The following is a 21233-nucleotide window of genomic DNA, read 5'->3' as shown; positions in this document are numbered from 1 at the left end:
TAATTGTAGAAAGTTTCCATTTTAGTTTAAGAAAGTTTCCATTTCTTATTTTAGAAAGCTTCTATTTTCAGGTTTTTGGAATAAATAAGCAGAATTGAGTTCATAAATGGAACGAGAAGTTTCATGAAGATGACATGGCAAGGAGAGAATCAAGGAAGAGTTTTTTTAAAAAAAGGAAAATATATTTTCCTTGGGGATTAAATTTGCCGTGTAATACTTAAGGAAAAACAAGGTGACAACGTGGGAATTGAAGATGATTGATTGAGGATTTCAAGGAGAGATTTTCTTGGGAGACTTTTATGGAAAGAAATATTGTTGGAGGAATAATTTGGTGTGATTGCCAACGTGAAAATCAGAAATAATCAAGGAGATGACGCCAAGAGAGATTCAAGGGAGATATTTATGGAAGGAAAATATGTGTGCACCAAGGAAACGCTCAAAAGGCGTCCAGATTCATCCCTAAATTCCCTAAAGGAATGTTGGCCGAAATTCATGAAGAAAATCAGAATAATTTCAAGGAAATTCGGCAATTAAATATTAGGGAGGTATTTTAGAGAATTATGATTGGTTGGACCACATCACAAAGCTTACTTGGCGAATTCCTATTGGTGGAAGCTATGTGGAAATTTCTGATTGCTTTGTGAACCCTAGCCGTGCTCCTATATATACCCACCTGACGTTGAGAAGGGTTCCTCTCCCCCATACAGTTCCTCTCCCCCATACAATTTACACTTTAGAAAAAAATCAGAAAATCTTCTTAGCATAGCCGTGAGTTTCTCCATCCTCTAGTCATCTCCACGAGTTCAAGCAAGGCCAAGGGAGAAGAAGCATAGCCGTGAGCATCCATCATCCATCTCCAACCTTGAAGCTTGCTTTCGAGATTCAAGAGACCACCACACCAATCGTTCATCACCATCCCCATCTCACGGTGTAATCCGATTCTCCTTTGTAACCTTTGTTTTGAATTTCGTTGGTTATGAACTAGTTGACATATGTGTTTGAACAAATATTAATTTCTGGAATTTTTATGATTAATTGAGAATTTTCAGATTCATATTATTGTGATTCGAGAGTTGCTTATGTGGGTTTGTTTAATTAAATTTGCGTTATAGATAACTTTTGTATTTTAATCTTATGTGGTTGCAAACACTTAGGGTTTTGATATAATTGGTGCTAGGTTTAAGAACATGAAATCGACTTTTCGTTTTGTGTAAACTTGAATCAAAGTAGTAAAGGTTTTGTACAAAGATCGAATTTAATTAACGAGGATTGCAATTAGGTGGACTTTTCCATACTAAGTTGTACACTTGAGTTGATAGCCTTTCTCTATGTGTAATGCGTTAAACATGACATGATTGACTAGCTTTCTAGGGTTTGATTGCATGTTTGATAGGATTAATCTAGGTGCTTTCGCTTAGGTTAATTAGCATTGAAAAGTAAAAAATGGGAAATTATTTGCTTTCGAATATTTCACATGATCAACTCCTTTCTCATGACTTAGATGAACAATATTAAGGTTTGAATCGATTTTAATAATAAGTTTCGGTTTTGATCTTTGTTCTCTCATTCCACCCGTGTATATATGTTTTTACATTTTCTTTATTTTATTTATTTTAGTTTTTAATTTAATAATCCTAAAACCCCTTTTGTGTTCATTTGTATATATTTTTATTCTTTGTTTTATTTTTGTAAATAATACTTTTTACTTTTATTAATTTGTTTTTGCAATTACAGGTGTACCCTCAATCCCCGGAATAGAACGATCCCTATTTATTACGTACTACTAATGACATTTCAGGGTTAAATTATGCGCTTGCTTAGAGCGGATCAATTTTTGGCGCCGCTGCCGGGGATTGAAAAATCACTTGTTTTTGTTTATAATTTTTGTATATAATTTGTTTGAAACTTAGATTAAATTAACTAGGATCTTTTTTATATTGTTGAATACGAATTTTAATTGTAAGTTGTAAATTGAAAGGAATAGGTGAAGTCCTAAACCCCTTATTGGTACCTAGTTCAGGTCCCTTAAGGTAGAGGGCGGCCTTTATTAACACTTGTTGAACTGTCTTCACACTTATGAACTTTTTCATCTTAGTAAGTATAGCCTATGTGGAATGGTGTTTAGGAAGGGGACAACGTTCATGACGGGTTTTTGAATCCAGAAGTGCTTGCAAATGGGCCTAAACCACTATGTGGGAGTAGCTCATGCCAAAATGGATTTTTCCTCTCGTGTTCGTCCTCCCCCACCTGGCCATTTCAGTAAGGTTGCCCAAAGGATGTAAAAGGAAATCTGTGTCTAGGCGACTATACTTGGGCCGCACGTCCACTTGAGTTACCGCTTGGAATTAAATTCGATATCAATAATATTTATAACAAAATAAAATGTTGTGATACACTAAGGTACAAAAAAAAAAAAAAAAAAAAAACACTTGTGTAAATATTTTTCGTGTTTTTTTTTACTCACTTGTGTACTTAATTTGTGTCCTGTGTGAGAAATTATGTACAATATACTTGCTAATTATATTTGTAGTTTGTAATTCATAGTTACTTGTTTATACTTTGTATTTCTTTGTTAATTATAGTCACTAACTTTATTTAATGGAGGTACCGTCTGGCTGAAAGACGTTAAATACAAGCGCTGCTTGGGAGGCAACCCAATTCAGAAGCAGCTGTGAAGGAGTCAACAACACAGATTTGCTTTCTCTTTCCCAATTTCTTTTATTTTTATTTTTATTTTTCTTCTTTGTTTTTATTTTAGAATTTTTCTTCGTAAATATCTTCTATCTATGCTTATTTGTTTCATTGCATGTTTATAATTGATTACATTGAGGACAATGCAATATTTAAGTGTGGGGGAAGAGATTTATACTTTTGTTCTTTTATTTTGAGTCATATATATTGAAAAATACAAAAAAATCGAAAAATGTCAAAAAAAAAAAAAAAAAAATTCGTTGCTTTTATTTTTGTTTTTGAGTCATAGGATGCCCTTTCAACTGTCTAGGATGATATCTCTGAAATTATGGCTAAAAGAGGATCACAATATTGAGATGATTTTAAATGGTATTCTTTGGTTAATTGAGATATATGAAAAGCATATGCATGAGTAGTGGATATGGATTCGTGACCTTGGTACAGAATATGAGCATGTTAAGATGAGTTTTGATTCATAAAAACCCATGTGAGATATTTGAGCCCATGTCCCTGTTTCTTGGAGTGATAAATGAAAAATATATATTCTTAATTTCTTGGCGATGTTTTGATGATCTCATTATTCTTTCATGTTGATTGACTGCTTGCCATAGATTAAGTTTGATGGACTAGAGAATGCTAGAATTCGCTCTTGTGCTTGTTAAGATATTTTATCAATACATGGCCCTGATTCTGGAAAGGATAGAGGCACCCTAGGAATTACCACCATTGCCAAATAAACTTGTGTCCCTATTTGTGCCCGTCGTGGGACTCCCCTAGTTTAACCCCTTTGAGCCTACGTTAAGCCTTTTCTTTCATCACCCTTAAAATCCTTAACCCTGAACCTTAGTATAGCTACACTCCTACCCTTTGTTCTAAAAACTTAGTGGAGCTATCTTTTGGGACATTACTTAAGGATTTGGCATTGAGAATGAAGATTGAGAAGAGGTGAAAGTTCAAGTATGGGGGTAGACTTGTCCATACAGAGAAAAATATGTGAAAGCCGTGAAAAAAAGAAATGAAAAAAAAAAGAAAAATGTGTACGGCTAGAAAAGAAAAAGAAAAATATATCTATGGATTTTAGTCCCCCATACTTGGTGAGTTTGGAGATTGTTTTGAATTGAAGGCCCACTAATGAAAAATTTGGCCTTTGTCCAATTCACTAGAGTTCATAGGAAGTTTAGAGTGAAGTTAGGGCCCAACATGAAGATATATGACCCTTTACTTCTATGGGATTATGACGTTTTATATGCCTTGGTGGATTTTTAGAAGTCTCTACATTTACATGAGCTCTGCTAGGTTTTTAGGACACTTTGTTAAATTCCTTATCCTTTGTTTCTTAAAACCTTGAGCCATGGCCCAATTACAACCTTTGAGAAGACCTTCTTGATCCTTAAGATGGGACAGCCTTTGATCTGTGGAGATGAGTTACAAGAGTTGAACCTATGGCTTGGGTCCATCTGTGCAAGTAGTTGGTATCTTTCATGAGATCTTAGAAAAATATATACATGTGCTTTCGTTTCATATGATATGTGATGTACTTGCTATCTTTCACATATACTTGAGTGTATAAGCTTTTAAGCATTGCCATGATCTGAGAGAAGAAAGAGTGGATATACCTGGTGAGGATATGAATCATACTTGTCTGAAGCATGCTGAGCTTAACCCCATCACCATTGTTACAAACCAAGTCCTACTTGTGTATGTGTGGATTACATGTTTTAATTAACTCTCGAATGCTTAAACATTGATTCTTGGTTGAGTGCTAATCTTGGTGTTATGAAAGTAAGAGATTGCTGAGACAAAAAGTTGAAGGGCAATAGAGTCATTGTTTGTGTAGAGTCTTTAAATTTTCGTTGAGTCTTAGTTGAGTCTTTGTGAGATTTTGCTAAGGGACTAGCAAAAGCTAAGTGTGGGGGAATTTGATAGGAGCATTTTAATGCGACATTTTAACTGTTATTTCCCTATATTTTCTGCGTTATTTCCTTAATAAAACTCTGTTTAGGAAAGTTTCCATTCTTCGAATGGGAAAGTTCCTAATTGTAGAAAGTTTCCATTTTAGTTTAAGAAAGTTTCCATTTCTTATTTTAGAAAGCTTCTATTTTCAGGTTTTTGAATAAATAAGCAGAATTGAGTTCATAAATGGAACGAGAAGTTTCATGAAGATGACATGGCAAAGAGAGAATCAAGGAAGAGTTTTTTTTAAAAAAGGAAAATATATTTTCCTTGGGGATTAAATTTGCCGTGTAATACTTAAGGAAAAACAAGGTGACAACGTGGGAATTGAAGATGATTGATTGAGGATTTCAAGGAGAGATTTTCTTGGGAGACTTTTATGGAAAGAAATATTGTTGGAGGAATAATTTGGTGTGATTGCCAACGTGAAAATCAGAAATAATCAAGGAGATGACGCCAAGAGAGATTCAAGGGAGATATTTATGGAAGGAAAATATGTGTGCACCAAGGAAAAGCTCAAAAGGCGTCCAGATTCATCCCTAAATTCCCTAAAGGAATGTTGGCCGAAATTCATGAAGAAAATCAGAATAATTTCAAGGAAATTCGGCAATTAAATATTAGGGAGGTATTTTAGAGAATTATGATTGGTTGGATCACATCACAAAGCTTACTTGGCGAATTCCTATTGGTGGAAGCTATGTGGAAATTTCTGATTGCTTTGTGAACCCTAGCCGTGCTCCTATATATACCCACCTCTTTGACGTTGAGAAGGGTTCCTCTCCCCCATACAGTTCCTCTCCCCCATACAATTTACACTTTAGAAAAAAATCAGAAAATCTTCTTAGCATAGCCGTGAGTTTCTCCATCCTCTAGTCATCTCCACGAGTTCAAGCAAGGCCAAGGGAGAAGAAGCATAGCCGTGAGCATCCATCATCCATCTCCAACCTTGAAGCTTGCTTTCGAGATTCAAGAGACCACCACACCAATCGTTCATCACCATCCCCATCTCACGGTGTAATCCGATTCTCCTTTGTAACCTTTGTTTTGAATTTCGTTGGTTATGAACTAGTTGACATATGTGTTTGAACAAATATTAATTTCTGGAATTTTTATGATTAATTGAGAATTTTCAGATTCATATTATTGTGATTCGAGAGTTGCTTATGTGGGTTTGTTTAATTAAATTTGCATTATAGATAACTTTTGTATTTTAATCTTATGTGGTTGCAAACACTTAGGGTTTTGATATAATTGGTGCTAGGTTTAAGAACATGAAATCGACTTTTCGTTTTGTGTAAACTTGAATCAAAGTAGTAAAGGTTTTGTACAAAGATCGAATTTAATTAACGAGGATTGCAATTAGGTGGACTTTTCCATACTAAGTTGTACACTTGAGTTGATAGCCTTTCTCTATGTGTAATGCGTTAAACATGACATGATTGACTAGCTTTCTAGGGTTTGATTGCATGTTTGATAGGATTAATCTAGGTGCTTTCGCTTAGGTTAATTAGCATTGAAAAGTAAAAAATGGGAAATTATTTGCTTTCGAATATTTCACATGATCAACTCCTTTCTCATGACTTAGATGAACAATATTAAGGTTTGAATCGATTTTAATAATAAGTTTCGGTTTTGATCTTTGTTCTCTCATTCCACCCGTGTATATATGTTTTTACATTTTCTTTATTTTATTTATTTTAGTTTTTAATTTAATAATCCTAAAACCCCCTTTTGTGTTCATTTGTATATATTTTTATTCTTTGTTTTATTTTTGTAAATAATACTTTTTACTTTTATTAATTTGTTTTTGCAATTACAGGTGTACCCTCAATCCCCGGAATAGAACGATCCCTATTTATTACGTACTACTAATGACATTTCAGGGTTAAATTATGCGCTTGCTTCAAGTTGCATCATGGCTCTATATATATGTGTGTGTGTGTGTGTGTGTAGAGAGAGAGAGAGAGAGAGAGAGAGGGGGGGGGGGGGGGTTGCGGCTCCAAACCTCCTTTGTTCTTGCAAATAATGATTCTTCAATTTAATTTTTATCAAATTGAACAAATTGGACAATCTGATCTTTGAAGACATATGAATACAATTAAGGAAGTCTTACTAATGAGGACCACTAAAATGAAGACTAGTTGAGAACTTTTGTGTTAGACTTATTTTTTGATCACATTTTGGCAAATCAACCGTTAAATGTTTATATATTTATGTGTAGATCATTTATACAATTTTTCAACCCAACTGAAAACCGTTAAGACATTCATAATCGTGATTTATCAGTTATGAACATGAATGGTTTATGTTTGATAGATTTGGTTAGTCAATTGATTTGATATAGTTCGGAACCTTAACGATTAGCAATTTTGAAGAAAATTTTCAGAAGTAATCTACTTATACATACATAAACATCTAACAATTGATTTGTCATAATATAATTGACAAGTGGGCCTCCCAAATCATTGATTAAAATGTCTTCAACTAGTCCTTATTTTAGTGGTCCTCATTAGAAGGGCTTCTATACAATTAAATCTCAATTAATTATGTATTTGGTCTCATCTTGGTAATTATTAGATGAAAGAGTAGAAATGCTATAAGTTTTAAGTTAACTGCTGCAATGAAAAATAATATGTTTCAAAATTCATATTTTTGTATTCCAATAAATTGATGTATCATATTCATATGTCTTGATATGCAAGGCAGCAAAGGCGGGGAGAGAAGAGAGAAAGGTTGCCGTTGGGGAGTGAGAGAAAGAGGAAAGGGGGGTAAAGAAGCGTAAGAGCAACTCCAACAGATTCCCTATATTTTGATTTTTCTCTACTTTAGGGACAAATAAGCCTCTTTTGCTCCAACAGATTCCCTATAACTATCTCTATTTCAGGGAAAGTGAGGAGAGAGAAAACCAAATTCCCTATATTTACAGCAAACTCCAAAATTTTAAAGAAGAATATGGAGATTTTATAGATTACTGTAAACTAGGGAATCTGTTGGAGTTGGAGAAGAAAAATAGGCTAAATGTTTGACTTTTGCTTATCTATAATACAAAAATTATAGAGAAGCTGTTGGAGTTGCTCTAATGAGGGAAAAAGTCCAGAAAAGAAATTGATGATGTGTATTAAGAAAATAAGTGTGTGTTAATAAATGTTTTCAAAAATCAATAGAGAACATTTTTCTCAATAGTGTGTGTTAATAAATGCATCTACCTAGACTTTGCAAAAAAAAAAAAAATTTCAAAGTTGCACATGCAGAATTCATGTATAGAAAAGGCAAGATTTAATTAGTGGACAATTTTGGCAATTCAATGGAACAAAATTTGGCTGACTCTTATGAAACTGTAACTAAAAAATAGAGTATTTAATACTATATTGTTATGGAATGAATGCAAATAATTTTATGATCACCGTATCATAAGTTATCTCATGTGTATGCATCTAGTTTTTAACCCCATCTCGAAGCTTGCACGTAGATGCATATCCTTGTAGTGTGTTGGTTGAGATTTAAATATTTACATTCAGAAATATATGAATGCACAATCAAGAATATGTTAGCTTCTACGAAATTATAAATAGAAATAGAGAAGTGAAATTCACACTCCATGTTTTCTTTTTTGGTAACTTAAATTTTGTCTTTTTATGAGAATTTTGACTAAATAAAAAAATATGGAGTGTGAATTACAAATTAGGGACTGTGAATTTCACTCCCCTACAAATATTTTGCATGCCTCTTGACAATCATTAGCATGTCATTCATTTGCTTAGCTTTTAAGAGAAAGACGAAGAATGTCATTTTATAAATAATGATAACTAAAAATTCGGTGTCACTTTTACAAACATTAAAAATTCTAATACTTTAGTTGCCTTATAACAAAAATAAATAAATTATTATGTCGCACTATAAGTAACTTTATATGTAATAGCGATGCTTGTTGTCTTACTCACCGAACTCTTCAACATTGTCTTGAACCTCTCCAACGACTCACCCGTCAAAGAGAGCCTTTCTAAGCCCTGTCGCCGGATTCCCTCGCCGCAGTCTCGAAACTCCGTGAAATACGGAGTCGGCTACAGATGGTAGTACTATAGATATTATCTATCTAATGTTGACTTACAGGTTTTGCAGCTTTCGCATACTGACTGGCCCGCCGACACGTGTGAGAGGGAACATGAGTGTGATGGCTTTTGGAGACACGTGGCGATATTCTACACCTTCATGAGATAAAAAGGAAAAGATATAACAGGACCCGCACCATAATAGCGAAAGCTTGTCAACATGGAAAGGTCGACAAGGGAACATTTATGAACATGCAATCCAAATTTAATATGAAAAATGGGACTCCATTTCTCTCAACTTCAACCCCACAATGTACAACGACATGTTGTTTGACGTTGGCCAAAATGGGATTAGTGGCGTGATTCATGCCTCTGGCCTTAAAAGAGTGCAAGTGTGTTCAATCTTTGATTCATGCCTCTGGCCTACAAACCATCCGGTAGTTTGTAGGCAATGGTTTGTTGAAAATGGATTGAGAACTGTAACAACACTCCTTTGTGGTTTTAGTTTGTGCCTGTTCTCGCACGAGTTGGACAGGAATGTGATTTGGATCAAGACTGACCAACTTCAAAAACCACAAGGGTGTTATCAGGTAATATTCAATCAACACAATGTACATCATCCCAAATCATGGTGACCATTCTTCACCTTTAGCCAAAACGCAATCAGAGCACTCATTTCTTTCACATCACCTCAAAAACCGGGCTGCTTTTATTATTGGAAGCTTTAGTCCCTCAAGTTTTCTCCTGTTTTATGACATGAAAATAGGAATATGCTTGACTGGGGGCAGACATGCCGTAAAGAGGTACAGTCCATGTATGCTGCGGCACTAACAGAATCCCCTTCCTAAGGAGCATTGAAATACTAGGATTGGTCACAGCTAACCATGGACATGCTCTTTTATCAAAACAGATTTCCCTTTGCTATCATTCAGTAATATCAGTACAACCACATGCTTATGAAGATAACGGGAGAGGGAGAGGGAGAGGGAGAGGGAGAGGGAGAGGGAGAGTCGAGAGAGATGGAGGCACGTAGAAAAGAAACATACTCTTCCCAATTCCAAAACATTGTCCAATGACCTACTTGATTGTTATGTAGCGATTTGTCCCATGTCTGGCCCAGTATTCCTTCAGATCCAGTGGTACTGATAGATCATGGCCTTCTGCTGCTAGCCGACTGAGCAATCTAGTAAAAACACTTCCACTCATTTTCCGCCCACCCATCCGGGCATGGCGCTTATTTGGCATTTGGGGTAGTGGATACATTGACATATTGGTGGTGCAGCAAGATGACTGCCACCCACCATTCCCCCATTTGTAGCACTGCCGTGGCATTCCAGTACATGAGCAAACTGGCACAGGCATTGTAGTCTCGTCAAATGAGACAAGATTCAAGCCTAAATCCTGAGTATCCCACTCAGATCTGTACTTTATCCCATCAGTGGAAGCCTGCCTATTCAAATCTTCACCTACTTTCTTTCTTGACGCCTTGGATGCCTTGGATGCCTTATTCTCCTTTGATCGCTTTGTCTGCCGTGACTTGATAGCTTCGGCGGATAATACTGAAATTGGGAAGGCTTCAGTTATAGGCACATCTTTTGTGCTGTAAGGATCATCAGCCATGTTAACTGGATGATTTGAAGGGTAGTGCATGCGCTTAGATCCACGTTGAACTCCACCCAATGGGAAGTTCATGGAATTATCCCGGATATGAAAGGCTGCAAAGGCATTGTCTCGTTCCATTAGGGCAGTATCACGCTGAGCAAATGCCTCATCGCGCTGTCGGAGAGCCTCATCTCTTGCAGCAAAGGCTTCATTCTTTTCAGAGATTGCTGCATTTCGTTCTCGAATTGCAGAATCCCTCTCAGCAATAATCGACATGATCTTCTTGTTCATGACTAAGGCATTCGGTTCCTTTACTTGCTGTTGAGCCGTCATGTTCCACTGCACATTTCAAATTTAAATCATATAAATGGATCTCAATGGCAGAACATAAATATTACCATAAAGTCGTAGTACATGCTTCTTTCTTCTTACCGGCGAGGGTGCCCCTCTGTAATAGTCCTGCTTGTGTCTCCCATTTTCATGTTGTCGACCATCATCCATTTTTGACTATTCACAGCAAGTGCTGAAATTAGTTTAAGGCCACTACAAGCTTGTTAACTTTGGGCATCAACAATCATAGACAGATCTTTCAAATCCAAATGAGAAAACCGAATACAAAGGATTACAAATTAAGTTATATATATAGATGGAGCAAAGAAAGTCTCTCCAGAATTACAGTTATTTGTTTCATTTAAGAAACAAAGAAGAACTCTGAAGTGTCTTCAGATTTTCTAGAATTATATCAAACTGGAATGCACATACATGCCTTTGGCAAAATCAGCAACATAAAAACCGTAAAAGCCATAAATCACAGAAAAGTTTATTTCCCTAATAGAGAAAGACATGTCTTGTGAGTGTAAAGTGTGCATGCATTACTGAGAAGCAGAGACGATATAAATAACAGCCCACAACACATCAACAAGAGTTTTATGTTCTCTTCGTCAGTTTTATCAAGAAGCACATAGGTACTGAATCTAAATATAAACATGTTGCCAAACTAGGTTGAAAGTTGAAACTAACCAAGTCTTTTTTCTTTGGATAGATGGGGGCACAAAACAGACCCAAAGACAAAGAGCCTTATTTTAACTGAAAGAGCCATATATTTATTTGAAAAGAACAAAAAAACCATATTTACTGGATGATATTGTAAACAAATCAAGTCATGTAATAAAAAGTATCTCAAATGGCACGACAAAAATGAATAGGAACCTCTGATGCTAGTTAAATTAAAAACTACTAATAACATTGCCACTCGATTCCCTGGCCATCTAGACACATAATGGTGCTGTCAGGTACACAAATCAAACAATACTCTTTAAAATATCTTAAATAGAATGAAGAGTTGTTAATTTGACATTACTTCTGCAGCTTACTTCATGAAGAGAGTGCAGGTATGCAATGCCAATCCATATGTGTACTGAAACTTATAGTTGCTAATAGCATCACCACATAATCATAGAGTGCATGCAAACATGAACTCAATAGTAGGATAGGTTTATTCTCTCTCTCTCTCTCTCTCTCTCACACACACACACACAAAAGTTTTAACTTTAGATCCCATTCCAACCACTTGAACAAATTGCCGGATTGCCTTCCCATAGGTATCAGATGCTGCAGATTCCAATAATAAAAATGCAAACGTGAAATTAAATGCATGGTGGACTTAAGGACATCTCTTGAAGTATGGCTAAGGCAAAGAGAAGAACAATGATAGAACAGTACTCATAGAGCACGAGTTCCTAAAGAACTTAACTCCTGCATTATTGTTCTTTTAGAAACTGTAAGATTTACATGAAGAGAAACCAAAGGCACTTGATTTACCTTACGTAACAAAGAAGAAAATAAGAATACTTCAAGAATCAATGTATCCTCCTCTCTTGAGATTTTCTGACAGTACAGTAGCAGATACCTCCCATCCTTAGTAGATCTATAGTTACAGGTCCCAAATAAATAATCCAAACATGGCAATTTGTTGTGCATTTAGCACATGTTTGATCTCCTATCTGAAATGCACCAAAAGAAGAAGATAATAGAGGAAGAAGAAAATGAATTAGTTCAGACATATATATGCAACATATTCATATGCTCAAAGCAAAACACTGGATATACAGGATTCTAGTCAGTATTTTAAAGAAGCCAAAGACACACACACACACACACACACACACATCTTATTGATGTGACAATCTAACAATGTGATATCATAAGATATGAGTTTCACTAATGGCTCATTTGATGGTGCAGGAAAATAAGATACCCTCCAGCTGTCTGTAAAAAAGGAACTAAACAAGTTCAAATAGAAACATAAGCAACAATTACTTGAGTCCATTGCCAAAAGATTTGATATCCTTATCTCTCTATTCATCATTCTCCCACCTTTCTAATCTAACTGCAGAGTCCACTGCCAAAAAGATAAACCATAACTCTAAAAATAACTACCCATTTTACTAATTTCAATTTAATTCAACTACAGACAGATATGATTACTTAAGCTAACTCAGGAAACAAATCTTGATTCTACACCCAATTGTTCACTTTTATCATGGCTTATCTTCACTCAATAGCAAAACATTCTCTTACAGCTCTCTCAACCTCTCTCTCTATACATTATGAGCTCAACATATAAACGATTTCGACCCGAAATCAACCTCTCCAGTACAATTCATATTTTCAATTGCCTAAACCGAAGCAACAGAACTCATAATCCTTTTCCAATTGATAGAACTCAAAATCTAAAATTTCATTTGTACCCCCACACCATTTCACCACCTCTGTCAAAGCCTAAAATTCGATCACAACTACCCTAATCATGCATGCATAATAAAAAAAAAATCCAAACAAAGCACGAGCTAGAAAGAAGCAAACACAGTGAAAAAGACAACCACTGTGTGAGTGAAACTGCGAAAGATGCCTTTGTAATGTGCTAATGATTCAGTAAACGAATGACGAAATCCATCAACTTGATTGGAGTTTCAGTGAAAAATTAGGTTTACACAACCACAAGTAAGCTTCAGAATTGGGAAGGAGGAGGAGTTGCGAGAGTGAAGCTCAAAAAGAGAGAGAGAAAGTGTGAAGAAGCAAAGCACTCACAGAATCCGCATCGGCTCCGATCGATTCGCCCGATTTCCAGATTTTTCCTTTTTTTATATTTTTTTTCTTCAGAAACAGAGAGAGAGAGAGAGAGAGAGAGAGAGAGGTGCGCGTGCTTTGTTTTAACTGCCCGGTCACAGCAACGACGTCGTTTCGAATGGAGCCAAAACGCGCCGTTTTAACAAAGCTATTATTGCTTTTTCTGTGCCAAAACCTCGCGTTACGTCTGGTATCTTTCTTCTCTCTTCCCACCAGTCCTCATCTCTAGCTTTGGTTCCCAGCTTCCGTTTCTAATTTGTCTTCTTCTTCCCTCAGCAGAGACTGGTCTCTGCACCATGGTCCCTGCAATCGTGGTGGTCATTCTTCACTTGATGGGTACTCTGCACTTTTCGACTAATTGAGGCTCAGTTCCGATTTGGGTTTTTGGCTACAATGGAGGTGGGGCTTGTTGCGCTGCTCAGAACTGCGTGGATTGCAGCGACATTGCCTTTACTCATAGCTTCGTTGCCCTTTTCTTGGCTCAACCCTGTTCATAAAACCGTTTTGGCGTTTGCCAAGAGAGGGAAGACCATGTCTTCTTCACGGGTACGTGGTTCATCCCAACATGGGTATATCAGAGAATTGCAATTCCATATTCCATATTGAATTATTACTACATTTGATCCTCTGCCAACCTAAATCACTAGGTTTTGATTGCTATGTGAATATCTTTTTATGTGTATTTTATCTAATGAAGATCATCTTTTAAGCTTACAGTATCACCTCTCCCTCGTTAGTTCGAATTTTAAGTGTAAAAAGAATCAATCTACACTTGATCATCTAAAACTAGTTCAACTTGATTTCACTTGAGGTTTCAGTAAGATGAAATCTAGTTTTTGTTAAACGGACACTAGGCAAAATCTGTTTCTTTTCTGTGAAGGCACTCTCTCTCTCTCTCTCTCTCTTAGTTTGTCTGGTTCGTGTAATGAAATTCCTCTTAAATCCTTTCTGCCTCTTTCCATTGTTATTGTATGTATCACCAAAAGGTTATACTCATAACCATTATTCTCATGTCTGTTGTTCTTATTCTATGAATCTTATATGCCATTTCGCCGGTATATGTTTGTTTTTATCTATCATTTCTTGTGTTAATAAGGTTCTGATCTGATACATTGATTAATAGCTTCTGAGCTATGGAAAACCACGAAGGCATTTTTATTAGTCAAACTTCGGTGCTGGGTTGAGTAGAAGTAGAGCCTTTCCTGCATTTACTTTTACCATCATTTCCTGCATTTGCTTTATGACAGAGGGAGTTTTGTTAAATTTGGGATGTTTTATTGGTTGGTAGCATCCATTGTGTGTAAGAATACTTAATCTTATTAATGTATTGAGTCTTTCAAGAATTGTAGCTAAGTGAAATCATATGCGTCTGGTTTTTTTTATTTTTTTTTTCATTTTTTTTATTAATTCATTGATACTAAGCTTTCGGTTTCTGAACCTAAAATTTCTTTTCATTTTATTGAGTTGTAGAGATTCACAGTTCCTCAAAAGTTCTTCTGCCATTTCTATGTGCTGGCTGTTGTGTGGACAACCCTACTTCTTGTTACAACTTGGATGTATGCATATAAAATCGTTCCAATGTATGTGGACCCATTTCTTTATCCTACATTTGCCAGCCGCTTTACTGGAGGTTCACATATCATTTCCTGGCGCAAGTCTCCATCAGTTCCTATGGGTTATAGATATAGCGTCTGGCGTTCTGTCTTTTTGCTTTTGTTGATGGAAGTTCAAGTTGTGAAGCGGCTAATTGAGACAATATATGTATTCAAGTATAGCTCCACTGCTAGGATGCACATCTTTGGGTATCTGACTGGCCTCTTGTAAGATATACTTCAGAAACCCTTTTCTTTCTAGTTTTCTTTCCATGATTGTTTTTGGAATGAACTACAGATGCTTGTTTTATGCATACATGTATTGATCTGAGCATGCATCTGATTAACTGCTTTCAACAAGGTGTTAATTTATGACCTCCGTGATCATACTGTTGCTGAAAAGTATTTACATGAAATTCCTCTTCTGAATTTTACCGTCTCATTGTGAACAAGAGCTAAATATTGTAAACTGATGCAGTATCAGAAGTTGACATTCATATATCCTTTATAACTGCTACTTCAGATTTTAATAGATTAGGTCTGGCTCAAACATCCAGGAATTTCTTCTTGCTGTTAGGACATAGCCACTTCTAAATACTTGACATTGCTTTTATAATTGTAAAAGATAGTAGTTACTATATCTCTTGAAAATCTTAACTCCTAAGGGAAAAACCATTGTTTTCTGGAATGAAATATATAAATTTGACCGGCACATAATTGTCAGTTTTTCCTTGTTCCTTGACATTTTTATGTTGATATTTGCTGATTTATGTTCTTTCCTGATTTAGTTTCTACACAGCTGCACCCTTGTCACTTTGCTGCAATAATTTTCTGGAGGTCTATAACTTTTCCGTTAATGGAGTGGCTGAATTTATTGTCAAAGGCAAGAAGAATGCTATGCAAGATCTGGATTTTGATTCTTTGGAATTTATTAGTTCTTTTCTGAAGCTTGGTTGGCTCCAGTGGATTGGTGCTGCTTTATTCTTTTGGGGTTGGATCCATCAGCGCCGCTGTCATGAAATTCTTGTATGTCACAGTGCTGCACAAAGATTATGCATTTCAAATATCATATGTGATGGAGTCTTACGTGCATTTACTCTTTTTGACAAAGGAAATAGCTTGCAGTGTCCTTGTATTTACTTTTATGCTGACTGACATTCTAAATATTTACAGGGCTCATTACGAGAACACAGTGAACAAAATGTATATGTGATTCCTCATGGGGATTGGTTTAAAATTGTATCATCTCCACATTATCTTGCTGAGATAGTAAGTTTCTCATCATTCTCACCAAGTCTGCTTAAGGTTTATCCCATTATCAGGACTAACCTAAAATTTTTCCTGAGGCTTGATTTGTATTTTCATTTGTTCTGATGATGGTGAAGGTTATATATGCCGGTCTTGTGGTTGCTAGTGGAGGAGCAGACCTCACAATCTGGTTACTATTTGGATTCGTGGTATGTTTTTTCTTTTCGAAGAGTATATGCAAGACACATGCAGACACATACAAGCACACAGGCGATACACATTTTCTGTAGATCTTCTTTTTCCTTGTGCGTTATTCTGACCCTGTTAAAATCTCTTAACTCTCTTATTGTGCCTTTCAGGTGTCAAACCTGGTGTTTGCAGCAGCAGAAACACATAGGTGGTACCTTCAAAAGTTCAAAAGTTACCCCAGAAATCGGCGTGCCATTATTCCATTTTTATACTAAGCGAAAGTGTAATAGCTTGTGTATAGGTGATTTGAGTGTAAAGCTTCATGGATGCTTGGACCATCATTCAGAGCAGCTTCGTTGTTGCTCACCAATAAGTTCATACAAAGGTCTAAATGTTTGCCTTCACAGAGAAATATTCTTAAATATGTAAATCAAGATGACACAGCCAATTCCAGTCAATGAATAAGCAGAGTTTTAGTGAGAAATGTATTTTTTAGGGGAAAAAACTTCTCTAACCAGCCCTGGTCAGCGTGGGCTGCCCATGATTCCCTAATAGCCAACTAATGCTTTACAAGTAGGGTACCCTTTTGTCTCTTCCTTTATCAAAATTTTCATATTCTACTGCAGATATACATTGCTTACAATTATTAAGGAAACGTAGTGGGCTCATATTTAAGTTTGTTTATTATAACATGTTTCACTTATAAATCTAACCTCAATACTCGAAGGTAAACAGTCAGTTTAACTATTCATAATTTTGATGATAGATATATTAGAATTGATTGCTAGTTGCAAAAACACAAGTAAAGAATTAGCTGAAGAAAAAGAAAAGCTGAGAAAGTTAAAAGACTACAAGTCAAGGCTTGAAAGAGAAACTCCCGATTATTGGGATATTATCTTTATAATTCAGAAAAGAATTTATAAAGTAGAAAAATCAATCGGAGATCTTGAATATATTCTCCAAGAGGAACAAAAATCTCTTGATTATTTGAGCATTGGTTAGATCTGCAAATCACTGGTATCAGAGCTTATAAAGAGCTCAAAAGGGGAATCCCCAATGGGGACAATGTCTGAATTACTATTAGAGAACTTGAATTCTCTACTAAAATCTTCTGATGAGAAACATCATAGTCTGATACAAGAAGTATCTAGATGTCAGGATCATCTAGAAAAAATATCAGATATAATCACCCAATTAGAAAAATTGGAGCACAAAATAGATTATATCAAAGAACTTCCAAAAAGGGAAGAAGAACAGCTAACAAGTGTTGGCAGAAAAATCAATGAATAGCGAGAAATGCTGGATTCTATAAAAAATATACTGAAGGATAAGAAAAAGCCTCTAGTAAAATCAAAGAAAGTTAATGAATTCAAACCATTAGAAAAGCTTGAGAAGAATCCTACACTAAGCATGATTTTTCTAGAACCTTCTACTAGTCTGCCTAGTATCAGGTATGAAAAACCAAAACACTTGGTAGCTAGAGATGTCAAAATGATGAGCATCTTTGGGAAAAAAAAAAAAAAAAGGAGTACAACTCCTAAATGCTGAAGAATTTGAATACAATGAAATTGAACAGGATGTAAAAAACTCCACAATTCCAAAGCTAGATTTTAAACAAATCTACAAAAGGGGAAAGTTTGAACTGCTGGATAGCCACCATTTCAAACTATTAGAATTTACAACCCCCTCTACAACCGGAGAAACAAATCTCTTGATGATCACTCCTGAAGAAGTTGCCCGAGTAAGAACGAAGAATTACCAATTTATGCACATTGGAGCAGTCCAAGTTGACATAAAACTTCTTGCCCGAGAAGGCATAAACTGTTCAGTTCTATGTGTCTTACAGGACAATAGACTAACGGATTTCCAAGCTAGTCTGTTGGGAACCCTTGAAGCATCCCTATGCAATCAAGTAGCATATTTCAATTAATGCTTCCCAAACTTCTCAACCAGCTTGAAAGATGCGGCTCACTGTCTAAGACTGAGAGTCAAGACAGATGGCATATCAATGAAAAAAGATATGCAAGAACTCACAATAGTATATAGAATATACTATAAACTGATGAGTACCACAGTAGAACCTAAGACAAGGATATCAAATATCCCAGGTCTTACTACTGGATTCCTCACCAGTCAGAAGAACCATTCACAACAACTTCACAAGGTTACTTGGAATGAAGTAACTTTTCCCATTGAATGGAAATTATTTGGTCCGAAGAAACCTCCAGAAAATGCCAAAGCAGCAGTATATGAAAGCAGAAAGACTGGAGATATCAGTCTCAAATTTGACGATCATAGAAAAAGCGACGTCTGTCCTGAAAATGTCAGGATAAACAAAAATCTTCTTAGAAGAAGCTACAGTACTAGAGAGGCTAGTGTTAGTGGTACTAAATACTCTGAAAAACCATCAGAGTCTATAACTGAAGAAGAATTAGAAGTTGATCTAAACAGACCAGTTAATATGCTTAGAGCAGAAAAGCTCTATAAACTCTATGAAGAAGCAGAATCCTGTGAAAATATTGAACGATTAGAAAAACTAATCGAAAAAATGAAAAGTTTTAAAATAAGAAAGGAAAGAAAAATCCTTCCTTATCAAGATATAGAGATGGAAGATGGAGAAAGCTCCAAAACCTTCATCATCCGAGAAAAGGGAAAACTGAAACTCCCTGTACAGAAAGCCCCTACGGGCAGAAAAGAAGAAGAAATTCTCAAAGATTTGTCCCAGAGGACAATATGCCTAGAGTGTCAATCACTAACTATGGCATCTGGCTAAATCTAGACAAAGCTCTAGATAAAAGAAAAGCTATTGATCAATGGGTAGATAGCTTGATGATGGCCTCTGCTCTTACCCTTGGGAAATTTGAAGCACCAGATTTTCAGGTGTACTATGAAACTACTCTCACAGGAGTAGCCAAAAAGTACTATCTGTCTTTCAAAGGGACTGCTAGAGGAAGAGATTGGCTGGAAGAAATAAAAAATTCAAAATCTCCATATGATTTTGCAGTACCCCTGTACGATCAATTCTGTGGAGATCTCTCAAATCTGAGTGAAAAGGCTAAAGAAACGGCCAAATCAAATATCTATGCTCTAAAAATCTGTGACATGAGATATTTTAAAGAATACTTGAATGAATTTCAAGAATATCACTGTACAATATGTGAACTAGAAAATACTAATATAGTAAACTTGTTACATAGGAAACTCCCTGAACCATGGAGAACAGCTGTGAGAGAAAGCATAGCTAAAAAACCAATTGAAAGATTTTCAGTTTGAGGAATTGCCGATAGAATTCGGCAATTACTGAAAAAACAATGCAAAGCAAATCTTAGAGCCAAAATGGTCAAGAAACAACTCAAAAGAGTTGAGAATTTCTATTATGGAATACTGGATATGTCAACCAACTGGGGATGTCAAGAATCCAAGTTCCACAGAAAAAGAAAAGAAAAATATTACTCGAAAAAGTTCAGAGCGAGTAATAAGAAAAAAGATTGGAAATTTAAGAAAAGTTCCAACTTCAAGAAGCAACAGGATGAAGATCCCAAAAAGAAATTCTTCAAGAAAAAAAAGAATCATCAATCCAACCATCAAAATAAACAACCAGGCAAGAAAGCTTGTAGGTGCTGGTTATGTAAAGCTGAAGGACACTGTGCCAATGAATGTCCAGAAAAGGGTAAAGATCTACTAAACCTCTATTTGAAGAATATGAGCCTATAATAGAAACAACAAACACGAAGGGTTACGAAATAGCCTATTCTGATGAAGAAGATGACGACAGGACAGTTTACTTTGCCTGGTCTGAAGAAGGAGAATCATCTGATCCTGAAATAGATTTTGAAGAAGAATACTTAGAATCTAGACAGATGAATGTTCTTAGAGTCAAAAATTGGGAAGAAAGTAAGACAGAAGCACTGACATCTTCTTATCAGGTGAACCCTGGTACATTCATTTGTGACTACTGCCTATGTCATGAAAAGAATGGACTTCCTATGTTTTGTGAAGAGTCAAAAAGAACTTATCACAAAGAATGCTTCATAGCTGAAGCAAGAAGAAAAACTAAGAATGGCCTTATCAGCCAATTGGTAGAACAAGAATATGAAGAATATTTCTCTAAGCAAAAAGAGAAAGAAATAGAAACTTTGTTCCAAAAAATTGTAGAACCCTCCTCCTCAAAAATAAAGGAAGAAAGAATCGAGGAAAATATAGAACTGGTTGAACCACCATAAAATATTCCAGAAGAATGTAAACCATTCATACCTTAGGAACAAACTAAAAAAAAAGAGCTTCAACAATCGAAAATAATCTCTACTAGTAGATACAACAACTACATAGAGATTGGATTGAAATTCCCTGATAACAGGAAATATCATTTACATGCTTTTGTAGATAATGGATCAGGATTTACAGTTGCAAAGAGATTTCACTATGCCAAAAAAATGCTTCAGACGACAGATCAGATCTGTCGTCTGATGAAGTAAAAATATGTTGTCTAGGTGGCTGCCGTCTCTAAGCCATTCAGACGACAGATATTCTCCGTCGTTGATAATGCACTCAGACAACAGATTCAGTTTAAGGTACTGTTGTCTGAAGTACCTAATATTGAAGAATCGGAGTCTATCTGTAGTCTGAAACACCATACCACTACATATTAATGTTGTTGGAAATTCACTTCATCAACGGATTCAAAAAATAACTGTCAATGTAGTTAATATAAGATGATGGAGTTTTTGTTGTTTCTGTCGTTTGATTGAACCAATATTAAGCTTAGTTGATGCTTCTGTCG

General features: G+C 35.8%; 2 protein-coding genes across 4 annotated transcripts; one reads left to right on the top strand and one right to left on the bottom strand.

The window, feature by feature from the left end:
• Positions 1 to 9379: 9379 nt before the first annotated feature.
• On the bottom strand, positions 9380 to 13530 carry LOC112174811 (protein BASIC PENTACYSTEINE4). Of its 3 annotated transcripts, none has more exons than XM_024312623.2 (4): positions 13386 to 13530; positions 12117 to 12298; positions 10728 to 10838; positions 9380 to 10634 (listed from the first exon to the last, which is right to left on the bottom strand). In XM_024312623.2, exons 3-4 carry the CDS (start codon positions 10794 to 10796, stop codon positions 9771 to 9773), a joined length of 933 nt encoding a protein of 310 aa, XP_024168391.1. In that variant the 5' UTR covers positions 10797 to 10838; positions 12117 to 12298; positions 13386 to 13530; the 3' UTR covers positions 9380 to 9770. The 3 variants fall into 3 exon arrangements, with proteins under 3 accessions (XP_024168391.1, XP_024168389.1, XP_024168388.1); XM_024312621.2 differs by having other exon boundaries at positions 10728 to 10818; XM_024312620.2 differs by having other exon boundaries at positions 10728 to 10802.
• A 110-nt stretch (positions 13531 to 13640) lies between these two features.
• On the top strand, positions 13641 to 16937 carry LOC112174812 (polyprenol reductase 2). The gene is made up of 6 exons (XM_024312624.2): positions 13641 to 13970; positions 14895 to 15244; positions 15805 to 16042; positions 16190 to 16285; positions 16402 to 16473; positions 16624 to 16937. Exons 1-6 carry the CDS (start codon positions 13818 to 13820, stop codon positions 16726 to 16728), a joined length of 1014 nt encoding a protein of 337 aa, XP_024168392.1. The 5' UTR covers positions 13641 to 13817; the 3' UTR covers positions 16729 to 16937.
• The last annotated feature ends 4296 nt before the right edge of the window (positions 16938 to 21233 follow it).

The sequence above is a fragment of the Rosa chinensis genome, chromosome 6 (assembly GCF_002994745.2).
Source record: "Rosa chinensis cultivar Old Blush chromosome 6, RchiOBHm-V2, whole genome shotgun sequence".
NCBI lineage: Eukaryota > Viridiplantae > Streptophyta > Magnoliopsida > Rosales > Rosaceae > Rosa > Rosa chinensis.
This window is presented reverse-complemented; position numbering and strand designations above follow the sequence as displayed.

Coding starts and splice junctions, on each gene's coding strand:
- LOC112174811 (XM_024312620.2), bottom strand. CDS start 12,275: ATGCACAACAAATTGCCATGTTTGGATTATTTATTTGGGACCTGTAAC. Junction 10,803..12,116: donor TTTCTTCTTTGTTACGTAAG/GTAAATCAAGTG, acceptor TGCTGTGAATAG/TCAAAAATGGATGATGGTCG. Junction 10,635..10,727: donor ACAGAGGGGCACCCTCGCCG/GTAAGAAGAAAG, acceptor TGAAATGTGCAG/TGGAACATGACGGCTCAACA.
- LOC112174812 (XM_024312624.2), top strand. CDS start 13,818: ATGGAGGTGGGGCTTGTTGCGCTGCTCAGAACTGCGTGGATTGCAGCG. Junction 15,245..15,804: donor GGGTATCTGACTGGCCTCTT/GTAAGATATACT, acceptor TTCCTGATTTAG/TTTCTACACAGCTGCACCCT. Junction 16,043..16,189: donor GCCGCTGTCATGAAATTCTT/GTATGTCACAGT, acceptor AAATATTTACAG/GGCTCATTACGAGAACACAG.